The sequence below is a fragment of the Hippoglossus hippoglossus genome, chromosome 13 (genome assembly GCF_009819705.1).
Source record: "Hippoglossus hippoglossus isolate fHipHip1 chromosome 13, fHipHip1.pri, whole genome shotgun sequence".
In the NCBI taxonomy this organism is placed as follows: Eukaryota; Metazoa; Chordata; class Actinopteri; order Pleuronectiformes; family Pleuronectidae; genus Hippoglossus; species Hippoglossus hippoglossus.
The window spans coordinates 22,912,494-22,929,027 of NC_047163.1; the positions used below are offsets into that span (position 1 = coordinate 22,912,494).

General features: G+C 40.7%; 2 protein-coding genes across 3 annotated transcripts; one reads left to right on the forward strand and one right to left on the reverse strand.

Annotated features, from left to right (window-relative positions):
* Positions 1-1,577, reverse strand: tirap (toll-interleukin 1 receptor (TIR) domain containing adaptor protein). Its single transcript, XM_034604846.1, has 3 exons — positions 1,427-1,577; positions 484-1,059; positions 1-104 (listed from the first exon to the last, which is right to left on the reverse strand). The coding sequence occupies exons 1-3, from the start codon at positions 1,431-1,433 to the stop codon at positions 1-3; spliced, it is 687 nt and encodes a 228-aa protein (XP_034460737.1). The 5' UTR covers positions 1,434-1,577.
* A 1,662-nt stretch (positions 1,578-3,239) lies between these two features.
* srpra (SRP receptor subunit alpha) lies at positions 3,240-16,436 on the forward strand. 2 transcript variants are annotated; one of them, XM_034603345.1, is made up of 15 exons: positions 3,240-3,327; positions 3,454-3,591; positions 3,943-4,026; positions 4,708-4,871; positions 5,488-5,648; positions 5,741-5,906; positions 6,346-6,505; positions 6,621-6,739; positions 6,839-6,960; positions 7,056-7,142; positions 10,190-10,362; positions 12,346-12,559; positions 12,781-12,944; positions 14,388-14,486; positions 14,572-16,436. In XM_034603345.1, the coding sequence occupies exons 2-15, from the start codon at positions 3,469-3,471 to the stop codon at positions 14,698-14,700; spliced, it is 1,965 nt and encodes a 654-aa protein (XP_034459236.1). In that variant the 5' UTR covers positions 3,240-3,327; positions 3,454-3,468; the 3' UTR covers positions 14,701-16,436. The 2 variants fall into 2 exon arrangements, with proteins under 2 accessions (XP_034459236.1, XP_034459237.1); XM_034603346.1 differs by having other exon boundaries at positions 5,744-5,906.
* The last annotated feature ends 98 nt before the right edge of the window (positions 16,437-16,534 follow it).

Below are 16,534 nucleotides of genomic sequence, written 5' to 3' on the forward strand. Positions count from 1 at the left end.
TCATTTCTTTTCTGCATCACTTCTGCCCTTCCAGCTTAGTCCGTTGTGAGAGATGTCCACGTTGGAGTCGTGTGTCCTCTCATTTTTAACCAGGTCTTCTAGGTCTGGAGAGGAAAAATGAGAGGATGGTATTAAACATGGATTCTCCTCTAGATTGGCCTGCTTCTCGTGCAGATTAAGTAAACCACAATTCTTAGGCTATGTTTTCATCTGCATTTGTTTGTTTGCTAACAGTATTGTGCAAAAACTACTCAACATATTTCCCTGAAATTTTGTCCATGGATCAGGATCCAGGATTTTTTAAGAAATCAGGCATGTTAAGGGAACTTATATTTGTGAGTGAGTGCAATTTGCTGCAGTTCCAAATAAAAATCCAGATCTTGTGAATCTGCTTTCATCAGGGGACTTTTGGGGCTTGACAGAGAAAGAAAAAAAATATTATCATGAATGAAAGCTTGTGCATAGGGCTGGACCATTACTCACACTTGAGCACCGTGGTGTTGATGACACTATATCCTCGGTCAATGTTCCTGCTCAGGTTAATATAGAAGAAGAACTTGATTTCCTGAGGGTACTGATCGTGGGATAGGTTCTGTATCAGAGGAATCAGTCGCTTGGACATGGGCCCCTCCGCCAGAGCCTGGTTCATCATGTACATGCACCACTCTTCCTGCAGGAAGTCAGGAGTGATGAGCAGAGCCTGCAAGTGGCTCTCCTGCACAGCCTGGCAGAATTCTGTGAACATTGGACCTCCTGGACAGACGTCCCTTTGCCAGAGGAAGCACCTGAGGCTGCGGGGTGAAGCCTCCAGGAAAGAGACCAGGCCCTTGGCCTCCTCAATGTCACTGTCGGCGAGACTGTGGCACACGAGCAAGTCATATTTTCGTCTCCATCTCAGGTGTGAGCTCAGAGCAGACGGCGGATTTTTGGGTTCAGATGATGATGATGACGATGATGTTGATGTATATGAAAATGATGTCAATACACTTGTCTTGCTAGCTTTTTCTTCATGTTGGGATGACAACGATATTCTTGATTTCAAGAGTTTTTGGAACCAACCTGAAACGAGAAAGACAAACTGTATATTACTAACTTAATTAAACTTTTCAAATTTGATGGTTCCTACTTTCACAAGTGAAATCATAAATATTATTAAAAACAACACAATCCGCTCTCTGTGTTATCTGTTAGACAGCAGCACCAGATAATAACAAGGAGCTAGTAGCTAAAGTGGCTACAGTACAATTGAGGTGAAAAAAAATTATTCTTTGTTTTTGCTGGAAATTAAATTGAAAAACCAACCACTATCATGCTTTATGACAAGTTAACAAAGGAAGACCGGCTGGTTAAAAGGTAATGACCCGCAACATTTGAACAAAAGAACCCGATGGTGGAATCACAGGAAATGTCTGAAACCACAACTTACCATGCATGTTGTTAACATTGTCATGCCTCTTTAACTTCTCTCCAAAATCCTTCTGGCAAAAATATAAAATAAATCATAAAAAGTGGTAGCTGAACTAAGAACTGTGTCTGCCCTAACTGGAAGTATCAAAGACGAAGTGAAAACTCTATAGAGTGTCAGTGACATCACCAGAAAAAAATAAGGAAGGAACTCGGCATGATTTCACATGCAAAGTGCCTCATGTGCATGCACACTTTATGGAACAGGCAGTTAACCCTTTGTCGAAAGGAAACATATGGACAAATAAATGAACCTTAATACCCGAGTCCTGGTGTTTCTCAATAAAAAGGACATCCACAGCCTTGAACACTGCTGCTTTCTTATCTGGATGGTATATTAATGTGTTTTAAAGAAGGACGATGTAAACTGTTGTAATTTAAACCTTCATATAACCTGAAGCAGGTAAGAACAGCCTTGGTTTACAACACACCTCAAGTAGAGACTCCAAACTTTGCCTGACTGCTGTTTGCAGGCCCAGAATAAATAATTCCACCTGCATATATTTATTAGACTGGACGTTTTCTACCTGTGTAAGATGAGATAAGCAGCATTGCTGTCAAACAGAGGAAGTGAAGAGGAGCTGGCTGGAGAACTGTTATAATTGGATCTACATTTATCCATCGTGTCATGTCACAATAATGCATTTGAATCTTCTCATCTGATGCCAGTAAGCCCCTTAAGAAGCAACAAGCTAATGTAAAATTGAAACCATGTTAGCACTTTTACTTGAGAGGATGTTGTTGTGGCAGTGTGACTTCGTGGGGGTGGATTTTGGCCTATTTAACCAGTGTGCAGATGGCTGGAGCTACTTTCCATTCTCCCAATTTTTTTTCCCAAGATCGAATGGAATAGCCTAAAGAAACCAAACTAAATATCCCTGCTTGTCTCCAAAGATAGGCCTATGTCTAAGAAATAAGAGCATTTAAAACCTGTGGTGTAAGAGAATTATAGAGTTGTAACCACAGAGGCAATTCATTCCCTTAAGGACTTTTCTGATCTTGTTCCTTTTTAAAATATCGGAACAACAATATAAAAATACTCTCTACAAAGAGAAAACTGTGCTAAAAAGTGTCTAATGAATAGAAGGCGACTCTGTGGATTGTACACCACAGTTTTTTTAGTTAGTTGAATCTATGCATTAGATATGGTAAACTCTTCATATATGATTTTATGTTATGTAATGTTAAATCTTATCTCATTTTAATTCGGCTGAAGGTATAAGTGTATGGGGCCAGAAGTAAGGCAACAAAAATGAGAACGACTTTCTTATGATTTGAATATCATGAATGAACTTTTGATAATAGGCTATATCAAACTACTAATGGCTGCCTTGACAACAAAAATCTTCTGAGTTAGTTAGCCTTTATTCTTGACATTTCAACTTTATTCTCGACATTTTGGCTTTATTCTCTATAAATTAAAATTGACTTTAATCTCAATATTCCCACTTTATTCTCATAGTACAATTTTTTTATTACCGATCCTTTGATCTGTTATAAAAAAGTAAAAGACCGAAAACATAAAAAACTAACTTTAGGGTCTGTTATAACAAAATAAAAGACAGACAAAAAAATAATTTAAGAAAAGCTTCGGAATCTTTAATAACAAAATAAAAGACTGACAAAAATAATCATAAAAAAGCTTTTGAATCTGTTATAACAAAATAAAAGACCGACAAAAAAATAAAAGCTTTAGAATCAGGAAAGACTTACAAATAAAAAAGTATTAGAATCAAACTGCGCAAGCGCGAAATCGAGAAGAACTATTCCCGGAAGTGTGCGTCACTTCCTGGCTCTGCGTCTGACGTGTCTAAAACAGTTTTGCACTGGTGGTGGATTTTATCATCTTTTAAGAATTACCTGGTAAGTGTGAACCGTGTGAGCAGGTGTCACCAGTGTTGCTCACATTCACCGGACCAGTCATGATCCTCGGTGCTTCCCATTCACTCTATCTCACCCTCACAACCCCTGTGTGCGCTTTTAATCCAGATACGTGGGGGCAAGATGCTGGACTTCTTCACCATCTTCAGCAAAGGGGGGATAGTGCTGTGGTGTTTTCAGGGAGCCGGGGTCAGTGAATCCTTCGCGGGGCCCGTCAACGCGTTGATCCGCTCCGTCATCCTCCAGGTGAGACACAACCACCGCTGCCTGGTGTTTGGCTAACTCTCAGTTAGCAGCTACAGCTAACAGGTAGCAGCTGTAAGCTAACTGCGCAACGACAGTGGGCCAAAGTAGCAACTTCTATAGAGTGAATCAACCTGAAGTCACAATGTGTTGATGTAGAAACAGAATCGTGTTGTGTGTGTTGTATGTGTATGTGTGTATATGTATATGTATATGTATATGTGTGTGTGTGTGTGTGTGTGTGTGTGTGTGTGTGTGTACGTGTGTGTGTACGTGTGTGTGTACGTGTGTGTGTGTGTGTACGTGTGTGTTGTGAGTCCAGCTGACATGTCAACGATGTGTGTGTTGTTACAGGAGCGAAGTGGGAATAATTCCTACTCTCACGAGGCCCTGAGTCTTAAATACAAGCTCGACAATGAGTTTGAGCTCATATTTGTGGTAAGTCTCTCACCTACAGACTCAATCAGGGCTCATTCCCTGTCAGATCCTCACAGTTTGGGCACATGAGAGACATATACAACCGAAATGTTATGTGTCTCAAATAGAGATGAAACGATGTGAACATGTTGTATCACGACACAATACACAACATAATCCTAGTCCCACAACAGGGACATCGGCTATGTGGCACCTGCAAAGAGGAAAGTCAAAACCTAGACATCATTAAAATTAATAAATAAGTAATCATGAAATATATACACAAGGAAATGTAAAAATACAAATAGAATATAAATGATGTTGTGTAAACGGAACATAAACAATATGCCCAGTTTGCACATTAGACAATGAATTGCACAGATAGAAATGTGTATGAATGAGTGTTATAGTGACCAATCATGGTTATCAGCATCAACGCAGTACTGTTAAAACGCTCAATAAGTACATAAGCTGAAGTGATTTCACCACGTTAAACTGTTAAATAATATGTTCAATCAAAATAATAATGTAGCACCAACACCATATCAAATGTGCAACATTTACATTGAAGAATGAAGACAGCACAGCCCAAAGGTCTGATGATTTTGACATGGAATAACCCTATTTTAAAATGGATGAAACTGTTAATTACTTATGTTGTTTTTGTTTATTATTTGTTTATGTTAATGATCATTACTCTAGGTGGGTTTTCAAAAGATCCTGACGCTGACATATGTGGACAAGTTCATAGATGATGTTCAGCTTCATTTTAGAGATCGTTATAAGAATGAGCTGGAGCAGAAGGGTGTGCTGAAGCTCCTTAACAATAACTTTGAGTTCGAGGACGACTTCACGATGCTTCTAAGGTAAAAACAGACAGGATCACACTGTATGCTTTACTTTTGATTGAACCAGTCATCACTAGTTAAGTAAACTGAAACTGTCTCATCATCTACTCACCACTATGCCGCTGGAGGGGTGGGTGAAGTCTTCGAGTCCACAAAACACTTCTGGAGTCTCAGGGGTAAACAGCAATGCCATGCAATTGAAGTCAATGGTGTATCCTCTTCCAAGGCATAAAACTTGGTGTTAATGAACTTGTTTCAAGTTGAAAATGAATGTCGGGGCTTGCTGACACTTGGATGACACCACACGAGTAGTATGGAGGCATATTGTGTTTTTTCTGGTGTTTTATTACGTCTGAAGAAGAAGATGACACCATTGACTTCAGTTGTATTGGATTCTGCTGCAACAAAGTTTACTGCTGAGACTCCAGAAGTGTTTTATGGACTCAAACACTTCACCCACCCCCCTATCAGCGTAGTCGTGAGTAGATAATGAGGAGAATTAAACATTTTCGTTGAACTATCCCTTTAAGTACGTCAAGATAATTAGGACATTGATCATACTTAAACCTTTCTTCACTGACCAAAACCTTTATTGTCCTGTTCATGCTGGCTCATATCAAATGTTTACCACAAGAGAGGCGGAAGAGAGCAGCAAAGCTCGGAGCCACGTCGCCATGCGGTCCTTCAAGGAGTCAGAGAAATCCCAAAAAACTGTGAAGTCCATGATTGAGACGAAGGGTGGGGACAAAAGCAAGGAACAGGGTGGCAAGAAGAATAAAAATACCAAAAAGGAGGGTATGTGCACTTTGAGGTGGTTCTTCGAAGTGTAACATCATTTCAGTCTCAATCCTGACTTGATGTGATGTTCTCAACCTCTGCAGCTCCTGCAGCTCCTGCAGCTGAGCCTGCCAAAGGTGACAAGGGCAAGGTCACATCCTCTGGGCAGAAGACGGTTGAGAATGGTAACCAGGGCTTGACTCCTGAGGAGGACATGCAGAAGAAGAGAGAGGAATTCTTTCGCAAACGCATTGTGGGAACTACTGAAAAACCCATGTAAGAGAAAAGAGAGTAATATATGTTTAAAAAAATGCCAAAGGTAGACATACAGTAAGTGCATCTCGCCAGCAGCAGCAGCAGCATAGTCCCACTGTCAAGTATCACTGTTAAATTCCATTTCAGTCATCTGCAAGGTTTAGATCCCCAAGTGGATCCTCAACAGAAATGCCTGATTTTAAAAAGCGATAAGGGCAGAAACTGATGATTTTCAAATGAATGCATATTATGATGTGATCGTGTCGTTTGTCCCTATTAGAGTTAGAACCATAGTTTTAGTAGTTATGTGTTTTTCAATACCCAACAGAAATACTAGAAATATACATTTAAATGATCACACGTGTTTTTAGAATTTGCTACAAGGTTTGTAAGTCTCCTGGTGTAAATGTCTGATTGCTTATTTCAAAATGCTTAATTCTATCATTCTCTCTTGTAGTAGTAGTAGTAGTAAGTCTCCAAAGCCCCAGAAACCAAGAGAGAAACGAATGCGTGTTTGGGACATGGGTGGCTGCAGCACCGAGGCGCTCGACTACAGCAAAACTAAAGGAGAGGGCTCCACTAACGGTGACGACCAGAGCCTGGAAACCAAAATTGACCCAGTATGTACACCACCTCCTCTCCGCTCCCTAAGAGGTTTCTAGCTAAAGAGTCATCTGTGATAATCACATTAATAACGACTCAATTGAAGTTCTCAATGTGCTGGATGTGTTTCAGGGGATGCAGGTGAGCTCCATGGAGGGAGAGCTGCCGCCTGTGGACTACGAGTCCAGTGACGAAGAGGAGATTGAGGAAGAGGATGAGAGGGTGGTTGTCAGTGGAACAAGCAAGACAAGGTAAGAAAGTGTTGAGTATATTTTAACATTATACCTTAAATTTGTCTCCAATATCAGTTGTACTCTGAACAAGTACCAAACTTTGCATGTTCTCCTCAGCTCCAAAAAGGGTGGCAGCTTTGGGGGCATGTTTGGGATGCTGAAGGGCCTGGTGGGCTCCAAGAGCCTGAGCAGTGATGACATGGAGCCAGTGCTGGAGAAGATGAGGGAGCATCTCATCAGTATGATATCAAATCCCCCTCTCCCACTGTCTTCATTCAGCTAGATGTGAGAGGGAATTCTCTGCTATTCATTCTTCTCCTTTATCATCCTGTAGCAAAGAATGTAGCAGCCGACATTGCCTCCAAGCTCTGTGACTCTGTAGCCAAAAAACTGGAGGGGAAAGTCATGGGCACATTCACCAGTAAGTAACTTTTACCATTTATCTTCTATCTATCTACTAATCCCGCAAATGTCTGTCAGTATGTGGCACTCATATCTCGAGAACCGTTCATCTAGTCAGCTTGTCATGTCAAATTTGGTGTGATTCGGATATTACGCATTTTGAATAAACATGTGAACAGTGCCTTGCCGTCAGTGGGGGCAGGGCAACAGTCAGTCCGTGGACCGAGTTGAACCAGTCTTCTTCTTCAGTGTCCTCGGATAAATTACAGAAGTTGACAGTAAATAGTCCGCAAGCAAAAATAGCCGCCAGATAATTTTATAATTTTTATTTCACCATTTGTTTTGTTGCGGCAATGCTTTGCATTGAGCTGAAAAGTTGTGAACTCTGATCTGAAGATTGTGTTGGCTGCTTAACAGACCTCTGAAATAACAGACATGTAACATTCAGTAAATATAACACACATGTAAACAGTAATAAAGAAAATTCAGTTTCACTTCGCTAAAAACATTGACTATAAAATCTTCACTGCAGATAATCCAGGTAGGATGAACAGTTTTCTAACTTCCCTCTGCATCATAGACTGTTTATAAAAAACTCTGCACACAATGTACATCACACTAACAATAAAAATGTAAAGTATATTGTCCAACTGTTTGAGGAGGACTCACTAATGACCAGGAATAATCCTGAATTGGCTCCAGAGCATTAACACAGGACAAACAAGCAACAGACACTTCACTAGTTTAATTTAAAAAAACCAGATCTTCACCCCCTTTTTTATTTATTTTTTCTTTCGATGCAAGGATTCCTTACAATGCAGCGATCTTCTCTGCCTTCACTTGTCCGTCTATGAGAGCTCAGTTTACACACTAAGAACAGTAATGTCATCATCATAATGAATTTTCCCCAACATGGTTCGTATGATTACCACAGTAAGTTGATTAAAATATGATCCTCCCCTCGGTATCTTATACACAGGATGTGATTCACAATGTGGAATTTTCAGCATCTGGATATAATAACTCTGAAACATCCCACTTACATATATTGTATATATTTCAAAGACCAGATGCAGATTTTACAACTTACACTCAGCAAGCACTTTATTAGGAACATTGTGTGTGTGTGTATATGTGTGTATATATATATATATATACACTACCGTTCAAAAGTTTGGGGTCACTTAGAAATTTCCTTATTTTTCAAAGAAAAGCACTGTTTTTTTCAATGAAGATAACATTAAATTAATCAGAAATACACTCTATACATTGTTAATGTGGTAAATGACTATTCTAGGTGGAAACGTCTGTTTTTTAATGAAATATCTACATAGGTGTATCGAGGCCCATTTCCAGCAACTATCACTCCAGTGTTCTAATGGTACATTGTGTTTGCTAATCGCCTTAGAAGACTAATGGATGATTAGAAAACCCTTGAAAACCCTTGTGCAATTATGTTAGCACAGCTGAAAACTGTTTTACTGGTGAGAGAAGCTATAAAACTGGCCTTCCTTTGAGCTAGTTGAGTATCTGGAGCATCACATTTGTGGGTTCGATTATACTCTCAAAATGGCCAGAAAAAGAGAACTTTCATGTGAAACTCGCCAGTCTATTCTTGTTCTTAGAAATGAAGGCTATTCCATGCGAGAAATTGCGAAGAAACTGAAAATTTCCTACAACGGTGTGTACTACTCCCTTCAGAGAACAGCACAAACGGGTTCTAACCAGAGTAGAAAGAGAAGTGAGAGGCCCCGGTGCACAACTCAGCAAGAAGACAAGTATATTAGAGTCTCTAGTTTGAGAAATAGACGCCTCACAGGTCCTCAACTGGCAGCTTCTTTAAATGGTACCCGCAAAACGCCAGTGTCAACGTCTACAGTGAAGAGGCGACTCCGGGATGCTGGCCTTCTAGGCAGAGTGGCAAAGAAAAAACCATATCTGAGACTGGCCAATAAAAAGAAAAGATTGATATGGGCAAAAGAACACAGACATTGGACAGAGGAAGATTGGAAAAAAGTGTTATGGACAGACGAATCAAAGTTTGAGGTGTTTGGATCACACAGAAGAACATTTGTGAGACGCAGAACAGGTGAAAAGATGCTGGAAGAGTGCCTGACACCATCTGTCAAGCATGGTGGAGGTAATGTGATGGTCTGGGGCTGCTTTGGTGCTGGTAAAGTGGGAGATTTGTACAAGGTAAAAGGGATTTTAAATAAGGAAGGCTATCACTCCATTTTGCAACGCCATGCCATACCCTGTGGACAGCGCTTGATTGGAGCCAATTTCCTCCTACAACAGGACAATGACCCAAAGCACACCTCCAAATTATGCAAGAACTATTTAGGGAAGAAGCAGGCAGCTGGTATGCTGTCTGTAATGGAGTGGCCAGCGCAGTCACCAGATCTCAACCCCATTGAGCTGTTGTGGGAGCAGCTTGACCGTATGGTACGCAAGAAGTGCCCATCAAGCCAATCCAACTTGTGGGAGGTGCTTCAGGAAGCGTGGGGTGAAATTTCTACAGATTACCTCAACAAATTAACAGCTAGAATGCCAAAGGTCTGCAATGCTGTAATTGCTGCAAATGGAGCATTCTTTGACGAAAGCAAAGTTTGAAGAACAAAATTAATATTTCAAATAAAAATCATTATTTCTAACCTTGTCAATGTCTTGACTATATTTTCTATTCATTTTGCAACTCATTTGATAAATAAAAGTGTGAGTTTTCATGGAAAACACGAAATTGTCTGGGTGACCCCAAACTTTTGAACGGTAGTGTGTGTGCATATATATATATATATATATATATATATATATATATATATATATATATATATATATATTTGGCCTCCATCAGCCTCAGTTCTTTGTGACATTGATTCCACAATATGTTGAAAACTTCTTTTTAGATCTGCAGATCTTTCAGCTGCACATTCATGCTGCCAATCTCCTGTTGCACCACATCACAAAGGTGTGCTTCTTGATTCAGATCTGAAGACTGGAGACCAATGAAGCTCATTGAAGTCAGTGTCATGTTCATGAAACCTGTGTGTTTGTGTGTGTTTGTAGCTGTGGCCTCTACAGTAAAGCAGGCCCTACAGGACTCGCTGGTGCAGATCCTGCAGCCCAAGCGAAGGGTGGATATTCTGAGAGACGTCATGGAGGCGCAGAGACAGCGAAGGCCCTTTGTCATCACATTTTGTGGTGTCAATGGGGTCGGAAAGTCCACCAACCTAGCCAAGGTGAGGTGTTGAGTGGGGAGTGACATGTTTCCAAAATCAAACCATTTTTCTGCGAGTTCCGGCATAGTTCTTGTGGTTTGTAACTGTTTATCCACACAGGAAGTCACTTCTAGCTTCGGGCCATACTCAATGGGTTTGGCCTTGTTTTATGAGATTGTGGTCAGTTATAACTCTGAGATAGAATTCACTCTGGGGCTTCCTGTGTTAAAATGTGTGCACTGAGGGCAGTGTTGTGCAAGTTCACACCTCTCATGAACTAGTTCAAAGTTCAGTTCATACAAGTAAACATGAATAGTTCACGTTCATAGTTCACCATTTAAATTCTGAACTAGTTCATAGTTCAGTTCATTTCATAGTTTTAAGGTGGAAAGTGAGAATGAAAGACTTAACTTGTTTTTTAAAGAAAACTTTATCCATCACTACCCCTTGCCTTAAACTGTACTTCATATGTATCAATTCCTAAAAGAAATGTTTTTAATTTGTTTTAATTATTGCTAATTTTGCCTGTTTATCTATTCATACCCTGCATGAGTTTGTCTACCTGTTGCTGGGAAATCATACCCTTGAAGGCTGCAGACAATGTGGTTTGGGTCATTTGGGGCTGTTGGCAGGGGGTCTTGGTCTTTTTTTGACTTTCAATTACTTGGAGATAACTTTTTAGGCTAGCTGGATGCTTCAGCTCCACATGCCGTTTTAAATTAGATGCGGATGAGGCTGACGTCCGGACTTGCTTTTTCAGCGCAGGACGACACAATTTGCACAGAAAGGTGAGATTTTTACTGTCAGAATCTTTATCAGACAGTGTGTAAAAATCTCGCAAATAATAATAAGGTGCATCGGATGTAGTCGCTGAGTCTGCGTCTCTGCTTTCACTTGCCATTTTTATATGAGACCGAGAGCTGTTGTCTTGGAATACGTTGCTTGTTTGGACTACATGTGTGTGCGATGAATCATGGGTAACGTAGTGCGAAGTCGAGTTAGTTGGTTTAGGTTAGGCTACATCGCGGACATTGTACGGGCACTGAGCAAGGACAAGCATTCGATTTAGACAGCGTCTCTCCTCAGGAGAAGGAAAACATTCCGTAACGTTTCAGCTAGACCTCAGATAATATGAACGTGTTCACCGTTCAAATTCATTATTTGTCATTAAGTTGCGTTCAGTTCATCGTTCTCATACAAATGAACATGTTCAATGAACGCGTTCTTTTGAACTCGTTCATGCACAACACTGACTGAGGGCAACGTTTTAGAGTGAAGTGAAATGCATATTCTAAACTTGTTTCACCATTAAACACGACTGGGCAACATGAACACAATCCTATCACAATAAAAATGTTCAATCAGTTGATACAGCTAATTATTACTATGCATTTCAAATGATTTGAATTTATTTCAAGTTCAAAGACTGATTTCTCCTCCTGAAGTCGAAGAAACTAGTTAAAAATTTAAAACACTGAGGTACAAAATTTAAAACAATTTTACATTCTGCCTCTTACCCTGCCTGCATGTAAGATATATATATATATATATATATATATATACTGAACTGTTGTTATATGGTTACCTTGCTGATGGGTTAGTTGTCAAATAATTCAGTTAGTGTAAGGGTTGGGCATCAAAGAACCCGGTGAAGGAAATAATTATTTTAGCATTAAGTACATTTTACGATATTATATAAGATATGAATAATAAAATCTCTGTTTATGATTTGATGTTTTTGTTACCAATACAAACCCTTTAATTACCACAAAATATTATATATGTTTTACATATTGTGTAGACAGCTCTGTTCTATTCAGGTGTCCCAGTGTGCCGGCATGAACAAATACAGCTAAACAGGATCCAGAGGCTTATTTTTGAATATATAAAAATAATAAATTATACTGAGTATTTGCTCAGCGCCACTTGTTGATATCTTACCTTGGAGTGTAACTTTTAAAATGTCAGAGTTGATATGAACTAAACGTGTCTGTCTCGGTCCAGATCTCCTTCTGGCTGATAGAGAACGGTTTCACAGTGCTGATCGCAGCCTGTGACACTTTTCGTGCCGGGGCAGTGGAGCAGCTCCGCACTCATGAGAGGCGCCTGAACTCTCTGCATCCCCAGGAGCAGCATGGGGGAAGGCCCGTAGTTGCGCTCTATGAGAAGGGCTACGGGAAGGATGCGGCTGGAATTGCCATGGAGGCCATTGCCTATGGTAAAACATTTTCTTTCTAGCCGACTGATTATTTGAAAGAGAATGTTTTCTTGTTGATTCCACGTCAGAGATCCAGAGAATTGGAACTGGTTCATTTAACCCATAAAGCTGTGATAAGTGATGAGTTTTCTGTTTTGTTAGTTATAATCCATTTTCATTAATGATGAATATCATCCGTATGATAAAGTTACATCTATACCTTCTGCATTCTTCCACTCCAGCTCGCAACCAGGTCTTTGACGTGGTGCTGGTGGACACTGCTGGGCGTATGCAGGACAACGCCCCCCTAATGACAGCCCTGGCCAAACTCATCGCAGTCAACATGCCTGACCTGGTGCTGTTTGTTGGGGAGGCTCTGGTGGGCAACGAGGCGGTCGACCAGCTGGTAAGACGATCACTGACAAATTCAGTCTTTTTTTTTATATTGGGATACAACACGCACTAACAGGAAAGTGACACTGAGGAGAAATGTTCTCACTCAGTAACTTGAAAAAAGGTTTTTCTAGGAAATTCACAGCTGATTTCAAACATTTCAAAATGGTGTCCTAATCATGTGATCAGCTGCTTGAACTTAATACACAGGGATTTATGGTTTTTAATCAGCTTTGGCTTCATGGGCAAATTCAAGGTAGATTTGCTTCACCAAAGGAAGCAAATGTTTTATTCCCCCCTTACTCACACTAATACATTTTCGAATTTGTGAGCATGCCCTTATAGCCGGATGAGACGAGTGCGATGTCGTCGTTTTTCAAGACGTGCGACTGATGAAATACATTGTGATTCTCAGAAATACTCGCGGGAAAGGCAATAATGCATTATGGGAAATCTAGTGTGTTGCAAAAAAGATTTTGAAGTAGCATTTCATACAAAGGTCTGACGATCTAAGTGACAGGAGCAGATTACAGAGGAAAACATCGGGCGGCTGTCGAACATAGATTTAGCTCGATGGTCACTAAAAGACTGCGGGACTCAATGAAAAGCATCATAAATATGAAATCCAATAGGATACAGCTCTCTACTATGGACGATCAAGGCAGAGCTGATGAACTCAACAACTTTTTCCTCAGGTTTAAAACTCAGGACCTCTCTCCGAAAGGGACTGAGGCCTTAGACACTATAACCACCTGTAATGCTTCCCACTGTCTGATAATTGAGCCATTAGCAGAGTCTGTAATCAGAAATCTACAGGTCCTGAAGGCCTGCCTGCCATCCTCAGGTGAAACTCACTTTTATTCTGCATTATTATTCTGGGTCTTCATTATATGTCCTTGTGTAGTTTGTTATTGTTTGTTGTATAATGTCCTGTTCTGCAGCTGCTGTAGCACTTTGGCCCAAGACAAATTTCCTCCATGGGACAATGGAAATGACAATTAAGAGTTAGACCCAGACGATGTTCCTGCTGAACCACTGACCACAAAGTTCAGGGATAAGGCTGATTTACGATGAAAGCCAAATGTTTGAGCTATCAAATGTTTTTTTTTGCTGCTTGTCTCTGATTCAAAGGCTGAGAAATTAAAGTTTTTGTAAACGCTGGCTATTCTGTCAACTCTTCAGAAAACCCTCCGGTTTTAGGTGGTGGTTTTCAAACGAGTGCATTTTATTTGACATCTTAATGGGTTAACAGTAATAAATAAGAAAATGCTGTATGATTAAAAAGGGTTTCTGTGAAGGAAACTCTCCAGCAGGGGTCAGGGTTGCTCCAGTGACCTATGCACTCTTGCTTGTACAGATGGTTTTGTACTCCTGCTCACTTAAATAGGGAGATGTGAAAGTCAGCACTGTACAAATTAAGCCCCAACTGAGTCACCTCTCTTACTTGTGTCCTCAGGTGAAGTTCAACCAGGCTCTGGCCGACCACTCCATGTCTGACAGGCCTCGGCTCATTGATGGAATTGTTCTCACCAAGTTTGACACCATTGACGACAAGGTACAATCACGTTTTCCAGTGTTTGAGGTCGTTTCCTGAGTTATGACAGATTAGCAGAAAGCTGACATCACTGCATCTTTTACAGGTTGGTGCTGCCATCTCCATGACGTACATCACGGGCCAGCCCATTGTGTTTGTGGGCACGGGGCAGACCTACAGCGACCTGCGCAGCCTCAATGCCCGCGCTGTGGTCAGTGCCCTGATGAAGGCTTAAGTGGCCGCATGTTCATCGTCTCAAACAATGTTGTCACACTGCCGTGAGATGTTCCAGCCCTGCAAGCCTTCGTCTCTCATCCTACTATCCCTCCTGCTCTACTTCGCATCCAATGAAGAACTCGTGTCACGCACAGGACTTCTATCCTCCCAGTAAAGGACAAGTGAGCACTTTGACAAAACAGGTCATTTTGCAAATCGAAGCCACAGGAACCTACCGTTGCATAATTTCGAAACTTTTGGGCCAAACTGAAAAGTACCTCCATCAATGAAGTCGCATCCAAATGACATTCTGGCTACATGGATCTAGGCTGTAAATGTCATTAGTTTACTGGTTCACTCAGTAAAAGACTTTGACAACAAAGTCCCCACCTGGCATTTTGTCAGTCACTTTTCCCCCTCTTTGTGTAAATGAGGTCAGGTCATGAAGGCTGGCTGGATGTGACATTTCAGCAGCTGCCGGTGCCTGAGGAAAGCTTAGTGACCATAGTGCCTATCTGTCTCCTGTCCTATTAGTTAACACTGTCACTACATAGGTTGTTTTTCCATCAAGAGTACCATGACAGTTCAGGTGTGAAACCACTCCTCCTCATCCAGTGAAGGTGTATGAATCTTGCTACATTCACACTACTGCGTTTTTTAAACATGTCACTGCTGCTATGGAATTAAGAGCCCTTTAAAAATAGAGAAGTTTGGAGACGCTGTCGTCCCCGTTTTATTTTGAATACTCTGGGGCTACATTACAGGCAGAAACACAGACGTTTGGAAACGATGAAGTAGACACTCAACAGCTTGCAGATTGAGTCTTTTAGCCTTTGCTAAATCGTTGGCGTGTAATGCTCTCAGTACCGCTCCGCTGTATTTGTTTTGCCATGACTCCCAGTCTTGTGTTTGTCTGCTTCCATGGCTGCTTAATACTCCAGTAACAGTTCCACCTCATTGTCTGTCTATTAACAAAAGAAATCCCTGCTCTTACGTTTTGCTATTGCTGCCTCATGTGTGTAACCTCTTTCTGCAACTAACAACTGAGTGCAGAGTAAACTATCTACTTCCTGTGCACACTGGCAAACATATGCCCAGTGTACATGAGCGTTGGGTGATATGCGTTTGTGGGTATTAGTTTGGACAGGGGACTAAAACTGATGCATAGCCCAAAGGCCAGTGTGGATGGAGACTGTTTTAGTTTGTCATTTTAAAACGTAGTAGTGTGGATGTAGCCTGTTTACAGGTCAGCCATAGAATCCATCAAGTCAGTGGATGTTGTAATTCTCCTGTTTAAAAAAAAAAAGGTAAAGACCAGACGCAAGACTAATCCTCAGTAGTTTACATACAGCTAAACACACTAACAACTGTGGTACTAGTTTCAGATGGATTATCTTCCAGAGCTCCTCACCTACATAACAGTGTTAACACATTTTCATCACAAAATGGACAAATTGATCCCCTGGTTTTATGAAAGAGGAAAAGAATACTCCCTCAGTTTGATTAAAAGCAGACATATTTTGTAAAAAAAACTTTTTAGTTCTTACCAGTCAGATCTTAGACTCCTTGGCCTTTATATTCATGTTTTCACTCATGATTTATATGAAGAAATGTACGTTTCAAATATCTCTACTCCTCCCCCCTTTAATTTACGGTAGAGCAATATGAGAGAATCAGGAGTTATACAGAAGATTTGAGCTAATTTATGAGAATGTAAACATTTCTAAATAAAGCTGCTATATGCTACGACGGCCTGTAAAGTGGAACTTGTTCTGTCATATGTTGCAGAGGCACATGTTCTGTAGCAGCTCAGTATCAGTAGACATGCAAACACATTACATTTTGCTGACGCT

Bases quoted from the DNA above. Each gene is read 5' to 3' on its own strand.
- tirap (XM_034604846.1), bottom strand. The intron at 105-483 runs GTGAGTAATGGT...TTTCCTCTCCAG, and splicing joins CAACACCACGGTGCTCAAGT to ACCTAGAAGACCTGGTTAAA.
- srpra (XM_034603345.1), top strand. From the start codon at position 3,469: ATGCTGGACTTCTTCACCATCTTCAGCAAAGGGGGGATAGTGCTGTGG. The intron at 6,506-6,620 runs GTATGTACACCA...GATGTGTTTCAG, and splicing joins TGGAAACCAAAATTGACCCA to GGGATGCAGGTGAGCTCCAT. The intron at 14,487-14,571 runs GTACAATCACGT...CATCTTTTACAG, and splicing joins TTGACACCATTGACGACAAG to GTTGGTGCTGCCATCTCCAT.